Source organism: Aquarana catesbeiana, linkage group LG06 (genome assembly GCF_042186555.1).
Source record: "Aquarana catesbeiana isolate 2022-GZ linkage group LG06, ASM4218655v1, whole genome shotgun sequence".
NCBI classification, from domain to species: Eukaryota; Metazoa; Chordata; class Amphibia; order Anura; family Ranidae; genus Aquarana; species Aquarana catesbeiana.
In genome coordinates this window covers 36,093,489-36,110,070 of record NC_133329.1, presented here as the reverse complement: position 1 = coordinate 36,110,070, position 16,582 = coordinate 36,093,489, and the positions used below count along the sequence as shown (strand labels likewise).

General features: G+C 47.0%; 2 protein-coding genes across 3 annotated transcripts in view; both read left to right on the top strand.

Annotated features, from left to right (window-relative positions):
• The window catches only part of LOC141148305 (perforin-1-like), a 33,488-nt gene extending 24,611 nt beyond the window's left edge, over positions 1-8,877 (top strand). For both annotated transcript variants that reach the window (XM_073635607.1, XM_073635605.1), the window contains exon 4: positions 1,581-8,877. In XM_073635607.1, coding sequence (XP_073491708.1) covers positions 1,581-2,309 — 729 coding nt within the window. In that variant the 3' untranslated portion in view covers positions 2,310-8,877. The remainder of the gene's footprint in view (positions 1-1,580) is intronic.
• The window catches only part of LOC141148310 (guanylate-binding protein 1-like), a 1,084,899-nt gene that overhangs the window by 465,041 nt on the left and 603,276 nt on the right, over positions 1-16,582 (top strand). The gene's annotated exons all lie outside the window — the stretch shown is intronic.

The following is a 16,582-nucleotide window of genomic DNA, read 5'->3' as shown; positions in this document are numbered from 1 at the left end:
TTGGATGGGGAAGGGTACATTGTGGATGCCCATTTGATCAATAAAACTCTGTAGGGACTATATACACTCATGTATATACATTCTCTCCTCGTCTACCTCCAGCACAAACTCGCTTGCAGACTATCACTCCCAGGACCAGCTGGCACAGATTTAAGACCCAGCACAATCACAGCTGGATCTGATTGAATGCCCTTTGCAGCCAGGGACCACGGGCCCCTATGGTGTAGCAAAATTTAAGTCTTTGGTGCTAGCTGCCCTATATGTGGCTACTGCTCCCAGTACCACCTCTTCAGGCTCTACCAGCCCTCCTGGCTGCAGCTGCCCCTTTCCACTGTCCGTGCCACCACAGTCCTCCTGACTGGCTTTGCACCCATCCCAGACTGCTCCATCCCAGTCCTCTCAGGCGTGCCTCCCAGTCCTCCTGACTGTGTCACTCATCAGCCCTCTTGGCTGTTCCTCCTGGAGACTTGCCCAGCAGTGTTCTCCCACTGTCCTCTCCTTGCTACCAGTGCCTTCTGGCCAGGACACCTTTGCGGGTTTTCAGAGGGTCCCATCCGTACCCCGAGCCCAGGCCCAAGGTCACCACCCCCCCCCGCCAGACTGGGGAGCTCCCTCAAAGGCCACGACAGCCTAACACTCTATCTCCATCTTTCATCTGAACGCTCCTCCCCAGCTGGGCTGTCCCAGAGTATTTGAGGTGGTCTGCCCCCTGCCAGCCTAAATTAGGGATTGTTCAGGGCCCTCAGAATACTCCAGGCATCTCCACCACACTTCCCCTCCCATTTTTCTAGAAGGTTCCAGTACATTCTCGAAATAGGGGGGAGGTCTCAGTGATGCTGCTTGTAAGTCATCCAGCTCTCCCTGGATCTCTGCCCAACCCAGAAACAAAAAAACAGACCCTGCACACATTTACCTACTCTAAACACACAAAAAAATGATCTACACTTCTAGCACTAGAGGGTGCTACACAGGGCTATCTGATTGGCTGGTTTTACTCGCACCTTTGATCTTATGTGTGACAAATAATGTCTCTTGGTTAAAGTTGTTTAGATATTTACCACTCTTAATTAAGTAAACAAGTTACGCTTTGAAAAATGCTATTTACCATAAACAAGTACTCAGTAAATACCTAAGACCTCTTTTATATCATCATTAGATACTTCTTGTATTGCTTATGGCCAAATTGCATTCTTACCAAATTGCATTAACTCACCCCCTGGATCTTTATGACCCCTCTCAAGTCTAATCAGACAAATCTGCATTTTATAATTTTGTAGATAACCTCCTTTGACATGTTTCATTAGATAAACATCCATAAACAGGTCAGCCCACAAGTGCCAAGGTAAGGCATCAGCCTCTTGCATAAAATAAACATAGTTAAGAGTCATTACGCTACCATTCCGATGTGTAAAATGCAGCTATATAAAATACAATATATTTATATGTACAGAATATCCTACATAAATCTGCCTAAACATAGTAGAATATTGCACCAATAAAGCATCAATGTGGACTCAATACAATTGCTCCAACAGGGGGGCAGAACAGTAAGCAAAATAATGTTTCTTTGTGAATTTTAGGTAAGAGGAGGGAAGATCCAATATGAGCAGCTCTCTTTTGATGTAAAGAACGCAGATGCAGGCACTTTCAACACCTGGATGGAAAGCCTAAAGACTGACCCAGATATCATATCCTACTCTCTGGAGCCCATCCACAACCTGGTTGAAGTCAACAGACCTCAGAGACAAAGCCTACAGAAAGCCATCAGTGAATACATCTTGGAGAAAGCACTGCATAAGAGCTGCTCTTGCCCATCAGGTTCCCAGCAGAGTAGTGGTAAAGAGTGCAACTGTGTTTGTCCTACTGGTGGAGGCCAAAATAAAAACTGTTGCCCCGCAAAAAGGGGACTTTCCAAAGTAGTGGTCACTGCACAACGTGCCTCAAACCTTTGGGGTGACTACGGCACGAGCACTGATGCCTATGTAAAAATAAGTGCTGGACCGGGTCCTGGACTGGCTCTTGCTCGAACAGAGACCATATGGAACAATAATAATCCAAAATGGAACAAACGGTTTGATCTCGGAGTTTTGGAACTCAGTCCAGGATTTAGCTTGAAGGTAGAGGTTTGGGATGAGGATGATAAATATGATGATGACCTGCTTGGAAAATGTGAAAAAACAGTCAGCAGTGGTGTGAAGGACGAGGTTTGTTACTTTGAACATGGTAGTGTGACTTTTACAGTGAGTGTACAATGCCTCCCTCACCTGGCTGGGCCCCTTTGTAAGGACTATGCTCCTTCCACCAGTTAGACATGTGTTCTATAGTCCATCCACTTACTTAAAGAAGAACTCCAAACTCCAAAAACACTTTACATAGTTCGTTTGCGCTGCTACTATAGACTGATCTGTGTTCTAGGTATGAGACAGGAAGTCTTGGCTAACACCCGGAACACAGTGCAGTATGCTCTATGTGGCCTCAGCTACATACAGTTTTTACCACACGTCCTTCACTAACCTGTGAGGCCACTGGATATTTGTTTATTTGGGCCAAACAAACTATGTAAACTGTTTTGAAAGATGGAGCTCTTCTTTAAAGCTGATATCCAGCTTTCTGCAATGTTTAAATAGTTAATTTGGACCAAGCTTGTCCAAATGAAATATTCCCTTTTACTAACAGAGGCAGCGGCTGGAAGCGCTGTATAAACTGAAGGCAGACTCAGTTACATCAGTGCCAGATTTATTAGGGGCAAAAAGGGGCAACTGCCCCGGGCCCCTTTGAAAGAAAGGGCCCACCTCTATACAAAAATAATATAAAAAATGATAAAATATATAATAAAAATGTATTTCTTTTATTAAATTAATCTTGGGAATTAATATTTTGTCTGACATCATCTGTAAAAGTTTTTCCTCTGGAGTGGTAAATTGTATCATTTTTTAAAAAAAAATTTTGGTAGCTCAAGCAAACCACACCTAGAGTTTTCACACTCTTAACCACTTGCCGCCATATCACGTACCTGTGCGTCATTGGCTTCAAGTGGTTGTACCGGAGTGATACCTGCAGCTGCACCCAACACCCCGGTACTGTTTTTTTACAGCTGACGGTCAGCTCTCTAGTAATAACGACCGATGCGGCTGTTATTACATGCAGCGGGAGGGGCCTTCTCCCCCCCCCCCCCGCCGCTCACCCAAGCTCTCCCATCCAACCAGGAGACCCGAGCGACCAGCCAGCATGTCCGCTGGCTGGCCAGAGAACCAAACAAAGCCAGAAACCGGCTTTGACCGGGTCTCAGATATAAAAATAACCCGGAAGCGATGACACTTCCGGTTTGCTCGGGAGCCAACAGCTACAGTTTTCAAAAACCAAAATTATTCAAAAACACAGATCTTGGCGTTTTGAATGCTTTCAAGTGCAGAAGAGGGGTTTGGGGTCTTATAGATCCCACACCCCTCCATAAAAAGTACCTGTCACTGACTATTACTGCCACAAGGGATGTTTACATTCCTTGTAACAGCAATACAAGTGATAAAAACATAATACTAATTAAAGTGACAGTGTAAAAAAAATAAATAAATAAGAAAACATTTTTTTTTTTTAAAGAGCCCCATCCCTCCATGTTTGCACGCCAATGTGAACGCATACGCAAGTCAGGACCACAAATTTAAAAGTGTTCTAACCACATATGTAAGGTATCACCGCGATCCTTAGAGCGAGCACAATAATTCTAGCACTAGGCCTCCTCTGTAGCTCTAAACAGAATTTTTTTTTTTTGAAGCTTCACCTGTGGAGATTTTTAAGTACCATAGTTTGTCGCCATTCCACAAGTGTGCACAATATTAAAGCATGACATGTTAGGTATCTTTTTTTTTCGGCGTAACATCATCTTTCACATTTTTCCAAAAAAATTGCGTTTAAAAGACCGCTGTGCAAAACATAAAATATTGCAATCTCTGGGGGGTTCTAAGTCATTTTCTAGCAAAAAATACTGATTTTAATTTATAAGCAACAAATGTCAGAAAAAGGCCTGGTCTTGAAGTGGTTAAGGAAGGTAGCCTATGACTGCGCGTGTGTGTCTGTATGCGTGATCTCAGAATGACGTTGTTTCATGCATTTTGAAAATGTGTGACTGTCATTGAGAATGTAAACCAACTCTGTGTATTAAGGGGCCCTCGAACCTGAAGGGCCCCGGGCCCCACAAGGTCTAAATCTGGCACAGAATTACATACAGTATATAGCGCTGCATTTTGACAGTGGGATGGGAACTTTCTGTCCCATTCTCAGAACAAAACGGAGTCAGGCTGAGCACTGCTTAGCCATTCACAGGGACCAGTGGCAGTCCATCCATAAGGGGCGCAGGGGCACTGCCCCCCCAATCCATGTGCCCGGTCCTGAGACACGATTGGCCAGGGAGTCTTAGGATTCCTATTCGGCTGGGAGGAGAAGCAATGTCTGTTTGGCCTGGAGGAGAAGCCCTGGCTCTTCCCTCGGCTGGAGCGAAGAGCAGCAGCCCTACCCTTCATCCTCAATCCTCATCATCTCCTAAGGTAAGGCCGCCTTCCTGTCCATACCCAGGGGGTGGCTTTGGTGTGAGTGAGGGGGGGTTTGTTTACCGCCCCCAAAATGTTGAGCACCAGCCGCCACTGACAGGAACTTTTTTATTCTATGAATGAATACAAAGCTTCTATTCATTGGCTAAGGCAAGGAGGCGGGCGGATGATGTCAGGATCTCCAACTCAGCCAATCAGAGGAAGCTTTGTCTTCATTTATAGAATAGAGAGTTACTTCTGAGTGGCTGAGCAGCTGTCACACTGTAAATATAGGCGTAACACATTCCAAAAGGTTTTAAAGGCTAAGTTCAACCTTAAAAAATAAAAATAAATTAAATGTACATGTTTTGTAGGTAAAAAAAGCTAATTTATTATTTCCCCCCCCAGAGGCCTGTATTGCACCCACAATCTGTATAATGCAGTTTCAGTGTCAGGCTCCTGGAGACACAGCCTACAACTCTCTGCATGGATGTAGCATAAGGGGTTGCAGGGGTCACAATCGTAACCCCACCCCTAGCTCCAGGGGGTCCCTGCAGCCTCCCTGTCATATTATCATATCCTCCACAAAGTCCAGCTCCGATCTGCCCTAGGGCCCCACAGCCACGCTCCAGTACTGGGCTTCTACTTTGCCTTCCACAGTCCACACCCCTCCAATCTCATTGGCTGGGGAGAAGCTGTGAGGCATTTCCTGAATGGAGAGGAGCATGGGGTGATAACAGCCCAGGATGAGGAAGTGTCTGTGCTGTGTGCTGGCAACATTGAATGGTAACCGTGCTTAGCGAGGCAAGGAGGAGGAGAGTGCCATCCTATAGCCACGATGGGACCGAGATAAGACACTGCTCAGTGTCTCCTAGTCACCAGCTGGGATTCTCTGTACCCCCCTACCCGGGGATGTCTGCTTACCCCACTTCTCTGACAACTGGGGAAAAGACACACACCTCCGGAAGGTGACCTTCTGCAGCCAAAAAAAACTAGGAAAACTTACTGACTCGAGTATAAGCCTAGGGTGAGAAATGTGCAGCTACTGTAAGTGGAAAAGAGGGTCAACAATGCTCATTTGCAGCCTCACTGTACCCATTTGCAGCCATAGGTCCCCCGAACTTCAAACTCGGTAGTTAAGGGTTTCTAGCTGCCCCCTAGCTACAGCCAAAAATTTGGGGTCTCTGGACCCAAAAGGTCCAGAAATTACATTGCTGCAGGTGGACACAGTTGACTGAATTTTGGGCCCTGTATCTTGGGGTCACTTGGTGCTAGGAACCACAAGTTTGGTGTGCAAACCCAGTGGAACTAGCACTACAACATATCCAAAGCTGGGGTTCCTAGCACCAAGTGGCCCCGATATACGGGGCCCCAAATTTGGTTCAGAAAATGTCATTCTCTGCTGCAGAAAAGTGTTTGACTCGAGTATAAGCTGAGCGGGGCATTTTCAGCACAAAAAAAGTGCTGAAAAACTTGGCTTATACTCGAGTATATACGGTATACAGAAATTAAATACATAAAAAGGTAGATGTTTTACCAACCTCCCCCTCCCCCAAAGTTTTTCTAGTTCTGTAGCTAGCTCAAGTAGCTAGTTGACACCACTTAGTTATCAAATACAGGAGTTTTCTCTCTCTGCCTCCAACTTGCAGGCTGCATAAAAAAAGGGAACATCAGCAAACTGATGTGATCCCACCCCAAACTCGCTCATCCATGTCCTTATAGAAGGATCATCATTTCTCATTCTTGCTTTGCCAATGAAAATGATTTGCTAAAAAAAAAAAAAAAAAAAAAAAAACACTATTTTACCGAGCTCAGTGGCTCAAGCTAACATTTATACACACAAAGCAAATGAATCGGAGCAGTTGAAGTAGAACTGTAGCCAGGCTATGGACATTACATTGTTTACATATGCTAACAAGCAGTATAATGCTTTAAAACTAGCCCTTACTGACCTCTCTAGTTGCTGGCATTATGGAGTAATTCATCTTCAAAGGTCTGAGCAAAAATACTTTCACTTTCATTTTCACTAGATTATTTTAAATTATTATTATTGGAAGCACAATTTTTTGAATTCCCTCCTGCATCTTCCCCCAGAAGTGAGTTTCCATCCTTCTTTGTAATGTGAACACAAAGCAGGCACACAGGAAGAGGGGGGAGAGCAGAGTGCTGATATCTAACTCAAACAACATCACTAGATCTCTTGTGAAATTTGCAGAAAAATTACCCCACAGTGTCTGCAGCTGCAGAGGTTAGTGGCACTTAAATATCCCCAAATCACCTTCAATCTGCTGCAATTCTTCCTGCTGCGTTTGTAAAATTTCAGCACTCCCCTTACACTGTTGTAATTGGTCTTTATAGTAATAGAGTATTTGTACATGAGATAGCTGTGATTGGTTCAAAGCAATCAAAGGGAAGGAACAACTCTGATTGGCTCTGTACATTGTGATTGTGTCCAGAGCTGTCCAATGATTACTTGCTGGCCCTGGCCACCTGTATGTGTAAAACTTTATTACAGAAAACAGCATGGACCTCTCCAGTGTTTTAGTATACAGCGGTATTGAGGTGGTAAAAAGCTTATTTATTGCTTGCTAGAAATATGTTAATAATGATACACTATATTACTATTAGTATTGGGACGCCGGCCTTTACACGCACATGAACTTTAACCACTTCAGCCCCGGACCATTTGGCTGCCCAAAGACCAGAGCACTTTTTGCGATTCGGCACTGCGTCCTTTTAACTGACAATTGCACGGTCGTGCGACGTTGCTCCCAAACAAAATTAATGTCCTTTTTTTCCCACAAATAGAGATTTCTTTTGGTGGTATTTGATCACCTCTGCGGTTTTTATTTTTTGCGCTATAAACAAAACAATAGCAACAATTTTGAAAAAACAACAATATTTTTTACTTTTCGCTATAATAAATATCCCCAAAAAATATATAAAAAAACATTTTTTGTTCCTCAGTTTAGGCTGATACATATTCTTTTACATATTTTTGGTAAAAAAAAAATCACAATTAGCATTTATTGATTGGTTTGCGCAAAAGTTATAGCGTCTACAAAATAGGGGATAGTTTTATGGCATTTTTATTAATAATTTTTTTTTTAGTAATGGTGATGATCAGCGATTTTTATCTGGACTGCGACATTATGGCAGACAGATTGGACACTTTTGATGCCATTTTGGGACCACAAAAAGGCATTGATTACTGTGTAAATGTGACTGGCAGTGAAGGGGTTAACCAGTAGGGGGCGCTGAAGGGGTTAAGTGTGTCCTAGGCGCGTTTGTGAGGTCAGGCACTGATGTGGACGAGAAGGCCTGGGTCGCAGTCTCTGCATTGAGTGAAGGCCAGTCAAGTTCCTCCACCCCAAACTCGCTCATCCATGTCTTTATGGACCTTGCTTTGTGCACTGGTGTGCAGTCATGTTGGAACCGAAAGGGGCCATCCCCAAACTGTTCCCACAAAGTTGGGAGCATGAAATTGTCTAAGATGTCTTGATATGCTGACGCCTTAACAGTTCCCTTAACTGGAACTAAAGGGCCAAGCCCAACGCCTGAAAAACAACCCCACACCATAATCCCCCCTCCACCAAATGATTTAGACCAGTGCACAAAGCAAGGTCCATTAAGACATTGATGAGCGAGTTTGGGGTGAAGGAACTTGACTGGTCTGCACAGAGTCCTGACCTCAACCCGATAGAACACCTTTGGGATGAATTAGAGTAGAGACTGCGAGGCCAGGCCAGGCCAGGCCTTCTTATCCAACATCAGTGCTTGACCTTACAAATGCGCTTCTGGAAGAATGGTCAAACATTCCCATAGACACACTTCTAAACCTTGTGGACGGCCTTCCCAGAAGAGTTGAAGCTGCAAAGGGCGGGCCAACTCAATATTGAACCCTACGGACTAAGACTGGATGTCATTAAAGTTCATGTGCGTGTAAAGGCAGGTGTCCCAATACTTTTAGTAATATAGTGTATAATTATTAACATATTTCTAACAAGCAATAAATAAGCTTTTTACTTTACTTTTAGTACTATATTGTGTATGTTAATAATTATATGAGAGATAGTCTGAAGGTAAACAGCTGCTGTGCTCTCTCTTTAGTGCTTTGTGACATCACCCTGTATTAAATGTTTATTTGTAGAACAAGGCTTTTGTATTAAAAAATTAAATCTATATAGTGAAAAGTGTCCATTGGATTTGAAGATATCAATGTATCTGAACACCATATAAATTATCACATTTGGACATATTTTTTTAAATCTGTATGCTTTGAATGACCAGAATTTGTCTTTCTTGCTTTGCCAATAAAAAAGGATTAATAAATAAAACTGTCTGTGCAATGTAAGGTGTATTCCTTCTCTGTGTCTGATATAATCATATGATATCAATTACTAACTCCCCTTTACAGCTCTCTTCATGCAGGAACACGGAGAGGAGAAGTGCTGGGCTGCCAAGTGTCTGATTACTCAAAGTCTATAAGGAGCCCAAACTTTTCTTTTTTAGAACCCTTGTTCTGGAGCTCCCCAACAGAGATTTCCTATTACTTCCTGTTCTGTGGACAATTTTTTTACTAGACAGGAAGTTAAGGAAAATCTGTGACTATAAAAAAGCTGTAAAAAAAAAAAAAAGAAAGAAAATTAAGATAAATCAAATGAGCTCCACCCTCACTTCAAAATATCATATATTTGGGAAACAATAATGAAAACTGCAGGTCTTTCACTCTCTAACACTAATTGGAAATACAAAAAAATAAATAACCCTTTATCATTACTTACTTATCAAAATGCACTGATCACCCATAGCCTTATGACTACTTACCTAATATTGAGTAGGTCCCCCTTTTGCCACCAAAGCAGGCCTGACCCATAGAGGCATGCAGTGATGTCACTAGGGATAGTGTCACCTGGTGCGGTAAAACATGGAGTCTGTCCCCCCCACAATCATTTTTTAAATCTGCGGGAATGAGGGAGGGGAGAGAAAGAGATGGCAGAGAGTGAGAGTGTCAGGGGGCAAGGAGAGAGAAAAAGAGAGGGCAGAGAGATAGAAGGGGGAGAGAGAGGACAAAGGAGAGAGGGGGTAGGGAGGGAGAGAGAGGGGGGCAGGGAGAGAGAGAATGAGAGGGGAACAGGGAGAGAGGGGGGAGAGAGAGGGGCAGGAGAGAGGGGAAGGGAGAGGGAGAGAGAGAGGGGAGTAGAGATAGGGGAGAGGGGGAGATGGGGGAGAGAGAGAGAGGGGGAGTGAGAGAGAGGGAGGAAAAAGAGGGGGAGAGAGGGGGGAGAGAGAGAGGGGCAGGAGAGAGGGGAAGGGAGAGGGAGAGAGAGGGAAGAGAGAGAGGGGAGTAGAGATAGGGGAGAGGGGGAGATGGGAGAGAGAGAGGGGGGCGAGGGAGAGGGGGGAGAGGGAGTGAGAGAGAGAGAGAGAGGGAGTGAGAGAGAGAAGGGAGAAGGAGAGAGACAGAGGGGGAGGGGGAGGGAGAGGGGGAGAGAGAGGGGAGATGGAGAGAGAGAAAAAGGGAGGGGAGAGGGGGAGAGAGAGGGGAGAGGGGGGAGAGAGGGGGAGGGGGGAGAGAGGGGGGAGAGGGGTAGAGAGAGAGAGTGCAAGAGAAAAAGGGGGGAGAAAGAGGGGGGAGAGAAAGAGAGAGAGAGAGAGAGAAAGGGGCAGAGGGGTGGAGAGGGGTGGAGAGAGAGGGGGAGAGAATGGGGGAGAGAGAATGGGGGAGAGAGAGAAGGATTGGGAGAGAGAGGGGGAGAGAGAGGGGGAGAGGGAGGGAGAGAAAGAGAGGGACGAGAGAGGGGGGAAGGAAGAGGGAGAGAGAGGGAGAGAGAGGGGGGATAGAGAGGGAGAGAGATAGGGGAGTAGAGAGAGAGAGGGGGGAGAGGGGTAGAGAGAGGGGAGAGAGAGCGAGAGAGAAAGGGGGAGAAAGAGGGGGAAGAGAGAGAGAGAGAGAAAGGGGCTGAGGGATGGAGAGAGGGGGAGAGGGAGAGAGAATGGGGGAGAGAGAAGGGAGAGAAGGATTGGGAGAGAGAGAGAATGGGGGAGAGAGGGGGAGGGGGAGAGGGAGGGGAGAGGGAGGGAGGGAGATAAAGAGAGGGGCAAGAGAGAGGGGAAGGGAGAGGGAGAGAGAGAGGGGGAGATAGAGAGGTGGGAGAGAGAGGAAGGAGAGAGAGGGGGGAGATAGAGAGAGAGGGGGGAGGGAGTGAAAGAGAGATGGGGAGAGGAAGAGAGAGAGAGGGGGGAGGGAGAGAAAGAGAGAGAGAGGGGGGAGAGAGAAAGATAGAGAGAAAGAGGGAGAGGGGTAGAGAGAGAGGGGGGAGAGAGCGTGAGAGAAAGGGGGAGAAAGAGGGGGAGGGGAGAGAGAGAGAGAGAGAGAGAGAGAGAGAGGGGCGGGAGAGAGGGGAAGGGAGAGGGAGTGAGAGGGGGAGAGAGAGAGGGGAGAGGGGGAGAGGGAGAGAGAGGGGGAGAGAGAGGGAGGAGAGAGAGAGGGGGAGGGAGAGAGAGGGGGAGAGGGAGTGAGAGAGAGATGGGGACAGGGGGGAGAGGGAGAGAGAGAGAGAAAGAGAGAGAGGAGAGGGGGAGAAAGAGAGAAAGAGAAAGAAAGGGGGAGGGGGTGGAGAGGGGAAAGAGAGAGAGGGAGGGGCGGGGGGGGGAGAGAGAGAGAGGGCAGGGAGAGAGAATGAGAGGTGAACAGGTAGAGAGAGAGGGCAGTGAGAGAGAGCGAGAGAAGGGAGAGAAGGGCGAGACAGAGGGGACAGGGAGAGAGAGGGGGCAGGGAGAAAGCGAGAGGGCAAAGAGAGAGGGAGCAGAGAGAGATAGAGAGATAAGGCAGGGAGAGAGAGGGGAGAGAGAAAGGACAGAGAGAGAGCGGGTGCAGGGGGAGAGAGAAGGGGGTACCCTAAGAGAAGGGGGCAGAGTCTAGTCAGTTCTCACTCACTTGGATGGTTCCCGGGGGCTCACTGGTTTCAATGTGGCTGTTGACTTGTTTCATCTTTCTGCCTCCACATCCCCTTTACAGACGGAGCACACAGACAGGCATCATTGTAACAAGAGATACAATGAGGCAGTGGCGGATGGTGCTCAAAATTTTTTTGGGGGGCACAAACAAACTGAAAAAAAAAAAAACATTATGCGCAGCCACTTTGCCCATCAAGCGCAGCCACTTTGCCCATCAAACGCAGCCACTGTGCCATTAAATGCAGCTACTGTACCCATCAATTACTGCTAGTGTGCCCATCAATTGCCGCCACTGTACCCATCAATTGCCGCAAGTGTGCCCCATCAATTGCTGCCAGTGTGCCCATCAATTGCCGCCACTGTGCCCATCAATTGCTGCCAGTGTGCCCATCAATTGCCGCCACTATGCCCATCAATTGCTGCCAGTGTGCCCAATTTCCGCCACTGTGCCCCATCAATTGCTGCCAGTGTGCCCCATCAATTGCCGCCAGTGTGCCCCATCATGTGCCGCCAGCGTGCCCCATCATGTGCCGCCAGTGTGCCCCATCAATTGCCGCCAGTGTGCCCCATCAATTGCTGCCAGTGTGCCCCATCAATTGCTGCCCGTGTGCCCATCAATTGCCGCCACTGTGCCCATCAATTGCTGCCAGTGTGCCCATCAATTGCTGCCAGTGTGCCCATCAATTGCCGCCACTATGCCCATCAATTGCTGCCAGTGTGCCCATCAATTTCCACCACTGTGCCCCATCAATTGCTGCCAGTGTGCCCCTTCAATTGCCGCCAGTGTGCCCCATCAATTGCCGCCAGTGTGCCCCATCATTTGCTGCCAGTGTGCCCCATCAATTGCTGCCAGTGTGCCCCTTCAATTGCCGCCAGTGTGCCCCATCAATTGCCGCCAGTGTGCCCCATCATTTGCTGCCAGTGTGCCCCATCAATTGCTGCCAGTGTGCCCCATCAATTGCCGCCAGTGTGCCCATCAATTTCCGCCACTGTGCCCCATCAATTGCCCGACACTTACCTGTCTTGGCACTGTCCTCCACACTCTCAGTCCTCACGTCTTCTCCTGTCCTCTTCCCGTCCTTTTCCCGTCCTCTGCTATGATTGGACGCCTGATAGGCATCCAATCACAGTACCTGTCGCTGTAGCCAATCAGGTGACAGGGTAACCAGACCCGAGCATCCTGATTGGCTGGATGGATCAGTGTTAGGGAAGCGATGTATTCGCTTCCCTAACACAACACTAAGTAAACAGCGAACGCACAGCATTGCGCCCGCTGTTTACCAATTTGAAAGTCTATTAGAGTCTATAGCTCTAATCAGGATGCCTATTAGAGCCGACAGCTCTAATCAGGCGCTTCCAAAAAAACTGTAATTCAGATGCCCAGCGCCCGACAAGGGGCCGGACACCTGAATAGGGGGCGGTAGCAGTGACAATAGATAGAATCATGCAATGCATAAATCTATCTATTGGTGATAGACAGGTGCAGGAGAGAGGGGGCGGCACTCCTGCGCCCTTTATGGATGCACCACAACTGCAATGGGGGTTATTTATGAAAGGAAAATCCACTTTGCACTACTAGATCTGAGGGGAAGATCTGAAATGAGGGGAAGCTCTGCTGATTTTATCATCCAATCATGTGCAAGCTCAAATGCTATTCTTTTATTTTCCTTGCATGTCCCCCTCAGATCTACAGCGACTGCACTGTAGTGCAAAGTGGATTTGCTTTTCATAAATAACCTCCAATGTAACAATTCTAGAGAACAATAACAAATGGTTACTTTTATTTCTAATTCCCTTTCGCTTTCTCAAGAATTGTTACATCCTATCTTTTACTATAAAGACCTATGTAGATGGAGCGCCATCTATTGGCCATAATATGGTTTTTACATAATTTAACACATTGCACCTATGTGCTCACACACAGAATAAGAACAGATACCGAGAATTACATCCAGTATACAGGACAAGAGAAGTGGTACTGTGCAGAGGGTGTGGCTGCTTGTGGAGCAGCTGAAGTCTGTGTGGTGCTGAGCTCCTCTGATGTCTGGTACAAGCCCAGGGTTGGGCTCCTCTGGGCGGGGATCTCTCTCAGGAGAGTCCCAGGCTTTCCGGCCTACACAAGGACTGTCAGGTGAAGCTGTGGTTGGTGGCGAAGCCGGAGGACAGAGTTCTGGGAATGGGAAGACACTTGCAGAGACTGTAAGTAGATGTGGAAATGTTTGTATGAAAAGTACCGATAATACTGATAAGAGGAAGTCTGGTGATGTTATTCAGCAAAAGAGTTCTCAGTCCAGCCAGCCATTGCAGGCCCAGCAAGCCCAGCACAGTGCAGCTCAGTCTGTTCAGAGACATGTTATTATCGCTCAGCACAGTCCAAGCTCTGGAAGTGCAACTCAAAGAACCCCTCAGAGTGGGACTCATTCAGTCCAGGAACATACTAATACCACCCAGTACAGTCCAAGTTCTGGAAGTGTGATCCAATCCAGCCAGCCATTACAACCACAGCAAGCTCAGCAGAGTGCAGCTCATAGAGCTCAGAGTGGAGCAGAGACATTGGTTTCTCCCAGTACTCCTCGCAAATACACCAGAACTTCCTTAGAACAGAAAACCATTAAAGAGAACTTACAACAGTGTGTAATGGTGGGCAGCAGCCAGGGACGTTCATCGCGCTCTAAGCTGCAGCAGAATAAAGAGGAGGGTGGTAATAATTTTCCACAATCTGCCCCAGTGAAACCATCTACACCCAGCAGAGACCCTCAGACCAGTACTGGTAATGGGAAGGTGGATCAGGATTTCAAGCGTCCTGCAGCCGCGAAATAGAAAGTGTTAAAGTCTGAACCTGCGCTGCACCTGGCTGATAAGATTCCTTTCCTTGTAAAAAGAATGGCGTCCCTGAGAAAAGCCAAGACTAGGATCCAGAAGCAGATTGACTCTGTTTATAGACTTAAAGCTGCCAACCCCAAGAAGGAAATTTTATATGACAGCAAACTGAACTCCCTGGGCAATGAACTGGCCGGTGTGTCAAAGGACATTGATACTGTTCTGGAAGAACTGGGACCAGTGGTGGAGGTGTACCGCAATTGTGATCGATTTGAGGTGGGATTGAGTGGAAGGATTGAGTCTTCTACAGAGTCAGACTCTGGGGATTCGGTCCAACGCACACAGCCACCACATGTGTCTCCTGTAGGGAAGACTGTGCAGCCTCTGGAGGACAGTGAGGTTGGAGCAGATCCTCCTGCTGGACTTCCAGTTCTGGAGGATAGTGGGAACATCAGTTTAACCCAGCAGACATTCACAGTACAGGAGACTCAGAGGAGTGACATGGTGGACTCCCAGCACATGGATTGTGAGAACAGTGCTGCTGCCACTAGTACTCCTGGTGGGAGCCATGCTGGGGGGGGACTGGTGTTCATGGTGGGAGTAACACTGGGGTAACTAGTAATGATGCTGCTAGTAATGATGATATGAGGTGCAGTGATGATGTCACTAATATTGATGTGGTGAATAATTCTGATGTTATTAATGCTGGTATATCTGAATGGGGTCATCAGCAGTCTGAGGGCTCTGAGAATGTAGCGATGGAGGAGTCAGTTCAGAATAACCCTCAGGACTTCCCCCCTTTGGTGGATCCACCACCTGCTCCACAAGGGAATGCTGGTCCATCTGGTCATGTCCCTCCTCGGATTGCCTGGAGCCGTGGGGCCCCTTCTTTTTCCACCAGTAACAGTTATACTGGTCAGGCTTTTAAGAGAAGTAATGTGGTCAGATTGAAGCATAGGGGTTCCAGAGAGGAGCTCCCTGATAGGAGGTTTGTAGTAAGGGAGTTGCTGTGTCATCAGATGGGGTTTGCTCCTGCAGACATACTGGCAGTCATCAATCTCCCTGACAGACAAGGTTATGATATCAGCTTTAAGCTCATGTCTGACTTAGACCGGTTCTGGGCCAGTTTCAGTGGTTTGCGGGACAAAGAGGGTTGGACAAATTTCATCTTTATTCCCATCTCCAAACCTGACACAGCAAATGTTACCATCATTTTCTGGAATGAGTCTGTGCCCCCCCAGGATGTTGTCATCTGGCTCAGAAGACATTGTGAAATGGTTTCTGAGTTGACAAAAACTAAAGACAGTGATGGGATCTGGACTGGTGGTTGGAGGGTTCTTGTTAAGTTGAGGCAAAGTAACAATGTTACCCATCACCTGCCAAACTCTTTTTTCATTGGACGGGAGAGAGGAGTTTGCTTCTATGCAGGTCAGCCCAGGTTATGTTATAAATGTGGTAAATCTGTCCATGTGGCGAATGTTTGTACGATCCTGAAGTGTAATCTTTGTGGGGAGGTTGGCCACATCAGTTCTACCTGTGAGAAGGTTAAGTGCAATCTATGTGGTGGGCGTGGCCATTTCCACGGGGATTGCCCGGATGCCTTCCATAATAAGGATGGGGAATCTGCAGACAATGAATTGTTGGCTGCAGCAGAACAACTAGAGGAGGAAGCCTTAATGAATGGGGCTGTATTGACTAGGGAGGAGGTGGTCCCAGGGTCCGGGAGACTACTCCTGGACAGACGGACAGTGTTCAGCAGGCTGAGGAGCAGCCGGCCCCACACTCTTCTTTTGTTCCAGTTCCTGTCCCTGTGAAGATCACTGGTCAGAAGAGGAGGAATAAAAAAGATAAGTCTACCCGTAAACCCGAAAGTGACTGGACATTAATGCAGAAGCCAACTAAAAAAGTGAAAGGGGCACCAGAAGTGGGTACGGCAGTTTCCACCAATATGTATGAAGCGTTATCAGATTCGGATGCTGACTCCTATTCTCTAGAGGCCCAGGAACTGGAGCAGGAATTAAAAAGAGTGGAAAAGGAGTATGTGATTGGCTCAGAGGATGACCCGCCCACTAAAAGGCGTCCGCCCCCTGATCCTGGATCCGCAGAATCTGATATGGAAACTGGTAGTGGGCAGAGAGACTCAGATTCTGACTTGTAATGAAATGTTGGGATGTATAGATTTATGGAAAGGAGTCTTATTGTCACATGACATTTATTTCCTATTAATACCCTTTATCTGCTAAGTTTTTGACCTAAACAACATGTCAGTAATTGTTGTA